We start from the raw sequence: 14,464 nt of genomic DNA on the forward strand, positions 1-14,464 counted from the left end.
TAAGCCTTGTTAGCATTGCCCTTTAAGGTATATGCTTGTAGAATGTTGCACTAATAAGGTGGTATAGGTCCAAATTTTTTTGCCCACTATTAACTTCAATTGAGTGACCCATAGCCTTAAAATGTATTGATATCTTAGTTTTCTAGAAAACAAATTTTATTTTAGAAAAGTTAAAAAAGGTTGTTCGTTCTCTCTCTCTCTCTCTCTCTCTCTCTCTCTCTCGAAAAAAAGGGCAATTCTCTTGTAAGTGATGGTGCACCCTTGTTTTTATTCATGTCTCTTACACTTAAGAGCCTCATATACATTATTGCGACGTTCGTCTTGTATACTCGAAGTGTCCCTCACGTTGACATTGGAATGTTTCAGCTTGCGAGGTGTCCACTGCTGGTTGTGTGATCGTCAGGCAGAGGATGCAAGGAAAGGTGTGGCATGGCGGTGGATGCAGAGTTGGGCACAGAGCAATTCTTGCGAATCTCGCCTTGGGTGCCTGTGAGGATCCCCAACTGGCTCATTTTGATCATGGACAGCCCGAACTGTTCAAAGAAGAGGCTCTGGTTGGAGCTGTAAGCCAGCACCGTGGCGTTTGTGCGGGCATCTAAGATGAGGCTGGAATCCGAGGTGAAGAGCCCTGTCTGCCTGGTCAGGCCCAGGTAGTACTTGTTGTCGAAGCGGTTGGGGGTGATTATGTCCATGTTGGTGAAGTTAGTGGAATTCACAGTCGGACAAATTGTCTGTAGCTCTGTCACCAAATCGCTGTCCAGATTTGGGTCTGGTTCCTCCAGCCTGCTTGCAAATGAGGGGCAGTGAGCCCTTCCAATCGTATGCCCTCCTGAATACATAATCGGACAGTTCATCAAGGACTTGAAGCAATCACTGATCAACATATTGACAAAATTCATTAGGGGCTTGATGTGATTACTTATCGACATACTGAGACAAATAATCTAGGACTTGATGCGGTTATTCATTAGACAATTCATGAAGGACTTCATTTGATTATTTATCAACACATTGCGACAATTCCATCAAGGACTTGATGTGATTACTTCTCAACATGCCGAGACAATTTATGAATAGACTTGATGTGGTTATTCATTAGCATATTCGGGGGAATTCATTAAGGAGTCCATATCAACATCATGAGGCTTAACATGACGAGGCTTTGCACTAAGGACTTCATTTGATTAGTAATCTGAATATGGCTTACCAAACAAAGTATCCTCGTCTACAGCATCACGATAGAGCTCATCAAGGATGGTCCTACAATTGTGAATCAAAATGTGCTCTTGACCATGCATAAAGGTTGGCATATTCAGGTATACCAATATCAGTCTCTGAGACTTTAGGCACACATGCACACATAGAACTCACAGAGGGTGGTGCTAACCCTTTTCCGAACATTGGCTTCCTCTGGCCAAGAACCATGCACATGATGAGATGCAAGTCATGACACACGTGACTTTGTCAATAGACCCACAATGGCATAGTGGGCGACGGAATGATGTCTCTTCAAATGTTGCAATAAAATCTGATGATGCACCATGAGGGGAAAAGTCACAATCCTTAAGCATTAGGCTAACACACCAAGGATATCAACACAGTAGTGAAAGACAGACAAATATAGACCTGATAAAGCAACTTGGAGATTGTCTAGCAAGCAAAGTCAGACTTGTGGCACAACTGTGTAGAGATTGTAGCAACTACAGTCAGCCTTTGTGTGGCACAACATCGCAGCCTCGCATGGCACTCTAGGGAAAATCTAGCAAGTATAGGGTGAGTCACTTCTCCAATTCATTTGTGCTCCAACCATACATAGACACAGAAAGATTGTAAGGGCAATTTATGGGTCTTGTTTAACATTTGTAGGACTTATTTGCAGCTTCTTTATTTTTCTTTAACACTCTAGATTATTCAACACCATTAGGTGACAAATCAAGTGAATCAAGATGAGTTAAGAAGGCCCACATTGCAATATCAAAAGATCTCTGTGTAAATCAGTCTACTGTGGTAGCGCCAAAACTGCAAGGGAGATTGAAATAACATGCACATGCTTTTTACCTGAGAGGGCAACCAGATCAGTTGTATCAAAACCCTTAGCATTGAAGATGGTGAGAAGGCCAGTCACATTGGCAGTGGGTGCAGGAAGGTTTGCCAATGTCACAGTCTGATTAGCAAACTCTGGGTTGTCTCTCCTACCCAATGGCAAGGGGTAGGTAGGACCTTTTGCCTGCAATTCAAATGCAAGGACATTTTAACTTAATCACTTGCTTAATTGCATTGATCAATCAAGAAGTGGATTGATTATGTGATCTGCTCAATAATTGCTTTTAGTAAACCCAAATTAGTATTTGCATGAATCTTGCATCTGTAAGCATTGATCCACATGGGATTTCTCTTCTCATAGTAATTAGAGTTTGCACAAGTCTTGCATTTGTCAGCATTGCTCTGCATGTGGTTTCTAATCTTGTAGTTGTCTGGATTGATCCCATTGTGTATTCTATTAATGACTAAATACATTGCTAATTATACATGGTGAGAGGCTGTTTAAATGATAATTGAGGGTTTTGCACTTGCCTTTCTAACAGACTCCTGAGCAGCCAAGGCCACTATGTCAGCACAAGAGACAGTTTCTGGGCATACTTCCTCCAGCCTCTCTTTGATGCTGTCAATGATCTCAAATGCCTCTGCCCTGAGAGTGAGGTTTGGAATTGCACTCTTTTCACTTGGTCCACTTGTAGATCCATCTAGCAGCACCGATGCATCACACCCCTGTTGAGAGAAGATCACCATTAGTGAAAACTAAACTTTTCAGTACAAACATCCTACAGCAGTTTTGCCTGAGACATCAGCATGGTTTACTAATTAATTACATTGTGACAGACATACCAGCACAAAGCAATCATGAAAATGGAGCCTCAGTAAGCCAGCTGCTTGAGTTATATCACTGTCCAGGTAGGTTTTGATTACTTGGTGCACTATTGTGTGCAAATTCGGGCATGATGTGTCATAGAAGTCTAAAGATAAGCCATCTTTGATCACATAGGACTCCTTTGAGAAATCCACATAAGAGGAAAGTAAATCATCAGCTTCTACTGCACAGAGTGTGATGGCCAAGGTCAAACAGATGATCAGAGATATTGGAGACATCCTTTAAAGATGCTTGGTCTCAGTGCTTCTTAGGCTTATCATATGGCAGGTCCTGCAATGCTGAGCTTTATAGTGCAGTGGCAAAGCAAGCACTTGAGCTCAGATGTCGGTCATGATGGCAACCAAACACACCTTAGGAGTATTTTAGAGCATGTAGAAACTCTAATGATGCCATTGCATGCCACATCATGAGAATTTCTATGTTGTGGAGTCTCATCATGTCATGCGATGAACCATTTGGGAACCATTTCAACTTTAGTCAAGAAGAATACTTGGGTTCAGATGCGAGTAATGATGGCAACCAAGCATATCTTAGGAGTATTGTGAGCTTAATTGACACCATGACCCACATTGTATGGCAGACTGATGCATACAAAATATTTTTGAGGAATGTCAGTGCTAGTGTGCTGTGATATATTCTGTATATGTGCTATGATGAGATTTTGTCTTATGGCCCGCATCTGCATATGGGCTATGGTCATTTCATGGCCTTTATGTTATGGCTAGCATCTGCATATGGTCTACGATCAGTCACAGAAGTTCTAGACGAATTCCAACTATAATTTTTGCATGAGGGTATTTGTGTTATGGCCAGCATCTGCATATGGGCGACGGTCATACACACATGTATGTAGCACATACAAGAACTGGCCTACCAAGTTTATATCGAGATGTGCATCCATCTTTTTTCACACAGTGCAGGAAGTACCCCACAAAGCATCAGAATTCAGCAGTGCATCCCTCCAAAGTGTACCAGACAGTAATTATATGGCAGCTCCAGGCTCAATATTTGATTGGGGTTCTGCGAAGCATCATTGGAAAGGATTCGGTGATCTCTGATTTCGTTTGAAAGAGTTAAGGAAGCCTCTGTGTGTGTGTGTGTGTTTTCAAGGACCAGATCATGTGTGTGTCCTCTGAGACTGATGATTGGGACACAAAACCTTTGATGATTAATGTTTCAGGACAGCCTGATATCTCTTATACAAATTAATGATACCCGTGTTTTTAGTAAAGAACATTTCACACCAAGCTCATATCACTTGTAAAACTCTCACAAAGTCTAGCCTGGCTAGGTGTGACACTACCCTTAGACCTCATCACTACAAGCATAGATCTATGAGTTTGAACCCAGCTTCCCCAACTGGACTATCCTCACCTACCAAAACTTGCACATTCACTTTAAAACCTTTAAATGCTTTGATAGATAAGGAAGAGCCTTTGTGATGTGTATGTGCAGCCTCTAGCACTAGCTCTGCTGGATCACGGAAGGCCCCATGATCCTTTGTTAAATGCTCTATCACACTAAGATAAAGACTTCGATGTGATGATTATCACATTGCATGTGTTTTTTAGTTGCACTTCCAAACCCTCTAGTAACGACTATGTTGGATCAAGAAAGGCCCTATGATGCTTCAAAATCCTCAATGTTTGCAACGTAGCTTGGGAATGGAATAAAGATTCTTCCTGGAAATGACTAGAGCCACATGGGACAAAGAATCACTAATGAACATAAGCAAATTTTATGATTATGGTGAGGATGATGACTTGGATTGCTTATGGTATATGCACCATATGAAATCATCACACTTTGAAAATTGCACCTTCAAAGGGAGTGTCTAAAATGATCAAGCTTGACTTTAATAGATGTCTTTATAGTGTTCACTAAAAATTGAGGTCTATTGCCTTAATAATTGAATTTGAAAACAACTCTTGAACTTTTGGAGACAATGTCTTTAATTCTAGAATCTAGAGTTAGTTTAGCTATTATTTGACCCAAAAACTTGGTGAATATAATAAAACCACTACAAATCACCAAGATTGAAGGTTTTCTGTATAGGCTTTGAAAAATGGTTTCTATGACCATTGGTCCTCATTTGTGCAAACACATCAAAATAAAAATAGAGCACATTTATTACCATTTATACTAAAATCTTAATTATTATTAAGATCATGAAATCGATAGCAATAGCTAACTCTCTTGTGAGCCTCTTGCTAGAAAAGCATCCTCCACCAAATGCAAAAGCACTTGGAGGAAGATAGTGAGAAGCATATTCCTTCAAAATGCACAAGCACGCAAAGGAAAAAAGTAAAAAACATCTTCCATCAAATGCAAAAGTACCCAAAGCAAGAAGCATCTTCTAATTAACTTCAAAATCACGTAAAGGAAAATAGTGAGAAGCATCTTCCATCAAATGCAAGCATCCCATTTAAAAATCATATGAATGGGAGCATTCAAAGAAAATTTTGCAAAAGCACACACATATCAATAGTGAGAAGTACTACAAATTTAAGGTATTCCAAGAAGTACATGCATGTGAGTTTGTACTCTGCCTTAGATTTATTCCTTCACTAGTTTGAACTTCCTAGCTCTACCTTAGACTAAAAGCCATTTGCTACCAATCATCATCATTTTCAAGTTCAAAATTTCCTCCCTCAAGGTGAGTGGCATGCTAACCTTCTGGAAAATTTTGATAAGATGTAGCCACTTATTTCATATTGCTTTCAAAATGTACTAGTTGATAAAGTTCTTTTAAATATTTTGTTTACTTGGTCCTTAATGCAAGGACACCTTTTATTAGTCTAAACATGCATACACAGTTACTTGCATGCATGCTTACATACATATGTGTGTACGCATGCATGCAAGTATGTGGGTGTTGTCGAATGATTTTTCTTATGATTGTGGCTTCTTGTCACCCATTTCCTCACTATTGTTGCTTCATAGCACAATGCTTAAAGAGAACCATCAATATGTATGACATGTGTATTGATAGTTTACTAGCACAAAATGGCATATGTTCATCAAAGTGGAAGTATCATGGAGTAGAGCCAAGTGTAGAGAAATTGCTACATGGCTACAGTAAGGGAATCTTACAACCCCAATATTAGTAGCAAGGATGGTCAAGGAGGTTATATATGGTATTCTATTGCCTTGAACTTGATTTTAGAGGTGAGAACATAATATGGCCCAAGTATAATGCATAGAACTAGCCCAAAAGAAATAGAGTAAGACAATTGAATTTTGAGGCCCACCCTTAATCAAGCCAACGTAGCTACCCCTCTTGATGCATTGCAAGAGGAGATGACAAAGAGTGACCTACACAATATTGTGGGGGATTGAAACTATTCCACCTCTCAATCAAGTTCAATTTCTACCATAAAAATGCAAATAACAAATTAAAATCACATCATAAGGGGCACCACATCATCATTATGGGGTATGATTGAGGAGTTAAGCCCACAAGGGAAATGTTAGTTGTCAAGCTAGATCATGTAGCCACAATAAATATGGCTTGTAATGATAGTGTGTTTCACCACACTTTAAACATGTATTCATCTATTAAGCATGCTCCAATATGAGTTCAACAAGTATGGCTTGTACAACGTGGCATAAATCTTACTATAAAGACAAAACCAAAAATCTCTAGATCCTTGCATTTGTTTTGTAGAAGGTCACAGAAGTCACACGAGACGTAAGAGCAAACAAAGCTTCACATTGATATTGTGCAAGTGTCTCACAACTAGCAACCAAAGGATAGATTCTATCTTTGCTCTCATACCAAGAAATAGTGAAGGGTCATGCTATGGTTAAAGCCCTAAAGTATGATAACTTCAAAATACAAAGTGTGAACTTAAGTATAATGGAGAAGTGTTACAACATGGACATCATAAATAACGTGGCATGGAGCTATTATGAATTTGTGGATCGTGCTATGGAAAGGATGGCATACCTTACATGGAAATACATGTAATGTGCGTACTTCCATGTGTTTGTAAGATGCAAATGTTAACATGTTTATATGACAACCCATGTTTACAAATGTGAATTTGCAACTCATCTTAGGAAGCTAAAGAACATGCCCCATACCCAACAATGTAGCTAATACAAATACCAAGCAAGGAGCTAATTTATAGCTATGGTTTTGTTTTATCTATAATGAAATGAAGCTACCTTATCTCATGTTCTTTTCATTGTCTTCGAGCGAATATTGTAGGATGTTTGAGTAGCATGGGTGTAGGTTGAATTGTTACTAGTGTGCTAGTGTTCTTTAATTATATCAATGGTTGGCTATTTCCATATCAATGAAAGAAGGTAATGGAAGCAATATGAGCTTATATCCAATGCTTGCATCTCAACTATGATTGAGGACATCATGTATGGCTACTATGCAACATGAGTAGTAAGCATGGACATGGGCATAATGCTTGAGTAAATCATGTGCATAGTGATGAGTATATCAATGTGTGTGTGTGTGTGTGTGTGTGTGTGTGTGTGTGTGTGTGAGAGGAGATGGACATGTAGGTAGGATAACAATAGAGAGAGCTTAGTGAGGTGAAGTGATATATATGAATGGATGTCAAAAATAGAGAATAAATGTGTCTATGTTCAGTGAGAGAGGGCGAGGTAGAGAGAGGGAAAGAGGGGGAGAGAGAAAGAGAGACTATGTGTGTACATGAGTACGATAGAGAGTGTGAGAAAGCAGATATTGTCACAGTGTAAGAAAGAGGATATTGATACAGTTTTCCAGAAAATGAGGTATCTAATTCTAGTAAACTTGTATCCTCCAAGGTCATTGGTAAGTCCAAATATTTCCTTGTGCTTTCTAGACTATAAACTTTTTGAATGGTTGGAATCCTAGACTCCTCATCAAGATTTCAAACCTATTAAAATTTCCATTTTAATGTAAATGTCATGATAGTACATCCTCTCTCCCTTACTCTCTTCCTCTCTCAATGCCATACACAAGAGCTTCAAGCAATAGAATGTTGGTAGAGGAGAACTCACTCAAAAGTTGGCACACACTTAAATGATCTCTTTTATTGACTTTTCAAACATGACCTTGTATTTACAAATAGATATTAAAGATAAATGAAACTCAACTATGCAAAGATTATTACAACTTGCGTGGGAGTGAGCTTCCAAGCAGGTCAATCATAAATATATGTATGTATCACATGGGTTCAATATAAGGGGTTTTTAAAATACATTTTTTACACATTTGTTATATATAGGAAGGATCCCATATAAAGAGGTTACTTATAAATTGAATAGAAAAGGGTTATACGCACATGATATGAGGGTATACATATAGTGAACTACCCGAGAGTGAGCTTGACACTTGAATTACATTGGTTTTTTCTTGGCGTTACCAAAACTCACACTATTATAAAAAACTTTAGTGCATTGCTTTCTTTCCCATCTCATTTTGCCTGATGGAGTCAACATTTACTCCCTCCTAGACGAGTGCAAGTCCCATGGCATTGCTATGGGGAAGGTTCAATGGAGCGTACTACATTGGACAAGGGAATCTAGGGACGATTTCTGCACTGTTGAGGCTATTGGAGAATACTGAGACTAATGTTGGAAGGGTGAGATTGCTTGCAGCTGGGGTGACACATAGGGCATGTGGTATATTCTAGGTGTGGATGATGTTAGGCCATCAATATTGATGGGTTTCACACCATCTCCACCATGCATGCAAATCTATTGGTGCTCTCCCTAAGAGGTGTGCTTCTCTTACTAGTGATGTGGATGCTGCACATGCTAGTGCAACTAGGAGTTTGGTTAGAATTCTAAGTAAACTCAAAATGTTGTTCCATGCTTGAGGACTCGGTTGATGTATGGTGGGGGACGCAATGTGATGTTAGGGAGATAGTTTCATTGGCTGATCTAGGATATCCTACCTTTAACGAGCCCTAAATTTGTAGTGTGGGAAAAAGGCTAGGGGTTTTAGCTTTCCTTTGAGGCTTGAGGATCCCTAGGTGTGGTGTGCTTGTGAGAATCTTCTTTTTTTCTTACGTTTTCTTTTTTTTTCTTGACTAAATAAAAACATGCTTCACTCTTTAGGTAGTTGTTGGATCTTTCTAGTCAAGTAGCATAATCTGCTCAAGAGGTACTCCTTTGTGTTTAACTTTGAGTGAAGGCGAGATTGTGGTGGATGAAATGGGTGGGTGCACATGGTGAACTGTGTTGAGATGACAAGCTCAACACGTGTAGACATTAATGATGGACTACTTGGTTAGGTGGGGTCTACACGTCTATACATTAATGGCCATTACAATCCTCACTTGACCATTGACTTATCACTTATTATATTTAGTTTGTTGCACCTACCCATAGATGGCATAGTTATACTACCAATTGATTAGTATAGTCAGTTATGCACTATTTAACTTTATAGGCCACATTCCTTTATGCTATATCTTATTGATACTTTGTATAGATTGTATTGTATATGAAAGAAGAAGAAGAAACCAATTTTTTTTTTTCCCTCCATCCCTCTTCTTGTATTCTTGAGTAAGCTTCCTCTTGTGTGTATATTATGTGTTTGGCGTAGTAGCTCAAGCAAGTCCCGCCACCATGCGATTCATTACATGGTATCAAAGCAACAACACTTAGAGAGACTAGTTTGAAGGCTGAAGTGAAGGAGAAAAAATAACGATTTGAGTAAGCAAACAACATGTAATAAGCTCTCTCATTTTTCCACTCTTTCTCTTAGATAGAGCCTGTGGAGGCACTAGAAGCAAGACAAAGCAAAAATCTCAAATTGTTGTTAGATTTGGTGTGTAAGTAGAGTATTGTATATTTCTACATAAAACCTTTAGTGCTTGCCCGCTACTTTTTTGGCCATTTGATGCCATTTTGGGTCCCATTTTAGACCCGCAAGGTTGCGGCAACAATTTTAGGATATATTGCAATTTCGGTTGTGTCGACCACAAGTGGGTGCATAGGTTATAGATTTTGAATCTAAAAGTTCTGAGGTGTTTGTTACGAAGCAAACAAAAGTTTCATCTACTAATAGGTTGTAGATTATACATATTGTTGAGCAGTTAGTGAAAATGGTTGCTTGGTTTATTATTGTGCACTTGTTGTGAAAGATTGCAAATACTTGCTTGCAATTTTGTATCAATTTTGTGAAAATGGCAGAGAACAGTGGAACAATACTATGTTGGAGCATATTAGAAATGTAGAAAGTTCATATGCATCATAGACCTCATTTGAAAATATGTATTTTGTGAATATAAAGGCATGGAAGATTCAGCTCAAGCAAGAGATAGATACTTTGAAGAAATGTAAAATGAGTATAAATGAGTATGTGTTAAAGATGAGGAGCATTGCAAATGCTTTGGCAGTGATTGATGCAATGCTTGATTATATATCATGTACTTTGGGTGATCTAAATAATGAAAAGGCTTCAAAATCATTTGTTACTTATGTGTATGTACAAAAGGCCATTTCTGGATTTTGTTGAGTTGGTCTCTCTCATGATAATAACTAAAGAGATTAACATGCAAGGTCAATCATTAGAAAAAAATGGTGAATATGTCCAAGCATTCTACTCTAGTTCAAGAAGGAGACATGGCAAGTCCTCTTCAAGCAGCTGTGGTATGGGATGTGCTGGTGATAACTAGTATAACATGTTAAATTAGTAGCTTGGTGAAATGCAAGTTTCAGAAGGCTATCAAAACTTTAGAGATAGGGGGAGCTCTAGAGAAAGAGGTGGATGGTAGAACAGAGGTTCAAGATATTTTGGTATTGTTTTTCATTATTGTGGGAAAACATGTCTTATTGCAGCCCATTGTTATGCTAAGAACGATTATATCCAGAATGGTACATTGCAACACAGAAACTATGCATCGTATTCATAATAGAATGAATACAAAAATGAGTATCTATTTGTTATATAGCATATGATGAATGCTATTACAAGAAAGGGGACACATGATAATGCATGGTATGTTGATTCAAGTGTATCTGATTATATAACCAGCCATGCCAAATTGTTTAAAGAGATGCAAGATTTGTTAAATTAGTAGCTTGGTGAAATGCAAGTTTCAGAAGGCTATCAAAACTTTAGAGATAGGGGGAGCTCTAGAGAAAGAGGTGGATGGTAGAACAGAGGTTCAAGATATTTTGGTATTGTTTTTCATTATTGTGGGAAAACATGTCTTATTGCAGCCCATTGTTATGCTAAGAACGATTATATCCAGAATGGTACATTGCAACACAGAAACTATGCATCGTCTTCATAATAGAATGAATACAAAAATGAGTATCTATTTATTATATAGCATATGATGAATGCTATTACAAGAAAGGGGACACATGATAATGCATGGTATGTTGATTCAAGTGTATCTGATTATATAACCAGCCATGCCAAATTGTTTAAAGAGATGCAAGATTTACAAAATCTAGGTTAAATCTATTAAATGTACCATCCATCACAAAGAATTTAGTGTCTGTTGATCAAATGATAGAGCAAGGGATGTAGGTTCGACTTAATAAAAAAGACTACTCTGCGAAATATTTTAATGATAAGTACATTGGTCACAAAATGAAGTAGAGTTGCCCACATGTTTACTTTAGATGTCAAAATTGTTGCTATGAATGCTACTATGTATGCTAAAGGAAAAGGAGTGGTTGCATACATTGACATATAGCACAAACATATTTGACATACAAATGTGCAAAGCCTGAATGTAGTCCAAAGGGTTGGTTACAGGGTTGCCTACTTTAGAGTTGTAGAATTTCATAAAGTGTGTGACGCATGTTTATTTGGTAAGCAAGGAAGACAACCTTTTTTGCATGATAGAGATGTGAGCAAAAATATACTTGATATTGTGTATATAGATGTTCCCTACATAAAATATATCTCCTGGTACAATAAAATATTTTGTCATGTTTATTGATGATTATTCAAGAAAGCTGTGGGTATATTTCATGAAGGAAAAGAGTGATATATTTAAACACTTCAAAACTTCCAAGGTTGTTGTTGAAACAAAAATAGGCTTGAAAGTTAAGTGCTTGAGGTTAGATGGAGGGAAAGAGTACCTGTGTAATGAGTTCAATGACTTCTTGAGGTTTTATGGGGTAAAAAGACAGTTTACTTGTAAGTATATTCCATAGAAAAACAAGGTTGCAAAAAAAAAAGTATGCATATTGCAAAATTTGCACATGCATTGATGACATTAAAAAATGACAAAATAGTTTAGGTTTGAAGTAATTCATATCACTATCTATATTATAAATAGTACTCCCACAGTTGCAATTCATGGGATGACCCCTCGAAGAATGCTTTACCCGCAAGAAGCTTGATGTGTCATACTTGAAAGTGTTTGGTTGTATTGTATATATTCATGTGCTTGATGAGCTATGAAATAAGCTTGATTCAAAGGATGAAAAATGTATTTTCATTGGATACTCTTTAGAGTAGGAAAGGGTATCGCTATTATAACCCTATCACAAAATGAGCAGTAATGTTTTTTTAAATGAGATGAGCAATTGGTATGCATGTAGTGGTGATACATTGGATGATGTTGATGAGCATGATAGTTATGTGTAGAAAGAAACACAAGAATTACGGAGCCTTAGTGGACTATAAATATAATCTAGTACTACATCTATAGTTAGCCCTTGGTTTGGGAGACTAAGGAGTAGTCCCACATCTCAGGTGCATCTACAAGTGTTGCAAGTAAGAAAAAGAAAAGAAGAAAGTATCAGTTGGTAATTATGCATCTAATAGTCATTTGGGATTTGATGGAGATTCTAGTGGCTTAGAGAGTTTGGATGATGAGCTTGGTATTCCTTCAGTTAGGATACTATGTGTAGAAAGAGCACATAGTAATGTAAAGGCTCCACTAAGTGATCCAATGGTACGTAGGTCTAGTAGGGTTAGATGTCCTATTAAAAGATTTGTTTTTGAAGGTTATGTAGATCACCATTATACTTATATGGGAAAGGTAATCGAAGAAGTTGGGTCCACTTATTTTGAGGATACTTTTGGTCACGCTCATTGGGATGCAACAACGAATGAGAAGTTGGTTGTATTAGAAGCCAAGAAGAAAGCTATTGGCTATAAGTGGGTCTAAAAAATTAAGTATAATACAAATGGTTCTATTTGTATGTGTAAGGCTAGGCTAGTTGCAAAAGACTATACTCAAACATATGGCATAGATTATGAAGAGACATTCAATCTAGTTGCTAGGATAGCAATGATTAGAGTTGTGATTGCTTTGGCAATAGTGAAAGGTTGGAATTTATAGAAAATGGATGTAAATAATGCCTTCTTGCATGGTGAATCACAAGAAGAGGTGTATATGGAGTAGCCAAAAAGTTATGAGGATTTAGAGCATCCCACATATGTATGCAGGTTAAAGAAGGTGCTCTATGGGCTGAAGCAAGCACCTAGAGCATGGTTTGACAAGATCAAAGAGTATCTTGACAACATTGAATTTTATATTTTTGATACTGATTACTCACTTTATGTGAGAAAGGGAGATGCTAGCTTGGTCATCATAGTCATCTATGTAGATGACTCGATTATCATAAGTGATAATGACAGTCGGATTACTGAAGTCAATGAACTTTTGGAGAAGTTTAAGATGAAGGATTTGGGTGAGCTAAGGTACTTTCTTATTATTGAAATGATTAGATATGATGATGGTATATAGTTGTCCCAAAGGCAGTATGGCTTGGATATGTTTTCCAAGTATGGTATGATAGCATGTAAGCCTCTTTCAGTGCCATTGGAGAAAAATGTGAAGTTGAGTATTGATATTGGGGATGAGATAGAAGACCCTCATATGTTCAAGAGGATAGTAGAAAGTTTGATTTACATGACTATCACAAGGCTAGACTTGAGCTATGTTATTGGCCTTGTCAGTTAGTTTGTGCAAATACCTAAAAAGCCTCATTTGGATATAGTTAGATGCATATTGAGATATGTGAAGTCTGGACTTTTCTGTGAGACCGGTAAGGATTACATGTGTTTGGATGCATGGATGTAGATTGTAATGGTAGCATGTATAACAAGAGGTCTACCATTGGATTAATATTTTCCATTGATAGTGCAACAATTATGTGGAGTAGCAAAAAGCAATCTATAGTTACTTTATCAAGTACAAAGGCTGAATATAGAGGTGTTGCTATGGCAGCATGTGAAGTGGTATGTCTACAAAAGTTATTGGGTGATTTGTATGTCTATGGAGATGGTCTAATTGTGATATACAATTAGCTAGGAACCCAATGTTCCATGCAAGGAAAAAACATATTGAGGTGCATTACCACTTTGTGAGAGAGAAGGTACTTGCAGGAGAGATTGACTTGGTATATATCAGCACATAAGATTAAATAGCTGATATTTTTGAAGCTTACTTGGAGTTGTAGAGATGCAATTAAGCTTAAGGGTGGGGGAGTGTTGAGATGACAAGCTCAACACATGCAGACATTGATGATGGATTGCTTGGTTAGATGGGACTACACATCTATACTTAGCACGTCAATGGTCATTAGAATCCTCATATCTCCACTCAC

At 37.7% G+C, this 14,464-nt stretch overlaps 1 protein-coding gene across 1 annotated transcript; it reads right to left on the bottom strand.

Annotated features, from left to right (window-relative positions):
- Positions 1 to 236: 236 nt before the first annotated feature.
- Positions 237 to 3,521, bottom strand: LOC148029223 (peroxidase 12-like). Its single transcript, XM_087687995.1, has 4 exons — positions 2,887 to 3,521; positions 2,575 to 2,769; positions 2,059 to 2,227; positions 237 to 829 (listed from the first exon to the last, which is right to left on the bottom strand). The coding sequence occupies exons 1-4, from the start codon at positions 3,145 to 3,147 to the stop codon at positions 363 to 365; spliced, it is 1,092 nt and encodes a 363-aa protein (XP_087544121.1). The 5' UTR covers positions 3,148 to 3,521; the 3' UTR covers positions 237 to 362.
- Between the last annotated feature and the right edge of the window lie 10,943 nt (positions 3,522 to 14,464).

This window comes from Lygodium microphyllum, chromosome 11, assembly GCF_053477565.2.
Source record: "Lygodium microphyllum isolate KBCC chromosome 11, Lygodium_microphyllum_v1.1.10, whole genome shotgun sequence".
In the NCBI taxonomy this organism is placed as follows: Eukaryota; Viridiplantae; Streptophyta; class Polypodiopsida; order Schizaeales; family Lygodiaceae; genus Lygodium; species Lygodium microphyllum.

Coding starts and splice junctions, on each gene's coding strand:
- LOC148029223 (XM_087687995.1), bottom strand. CDS start 3,147: ATGTCTCCAATATCTCTGATCATCTGTTTGACCTTGGCCATCACACTC. Junction 2,228..2,574: donor CTCAGGAGTCTGTTAGAAAG/GCAAGTGCAAAA, acceptor TTTGAATTGCAG/GCAAAAGGTCCTACCTACCC. Junction 830..2,058: donor TGATCTGGTTGCCCTCTCAG/GTAAAAAGCATG, acceptor TTATGTATTCAG/GAGGGCATACGATTGGAAGG.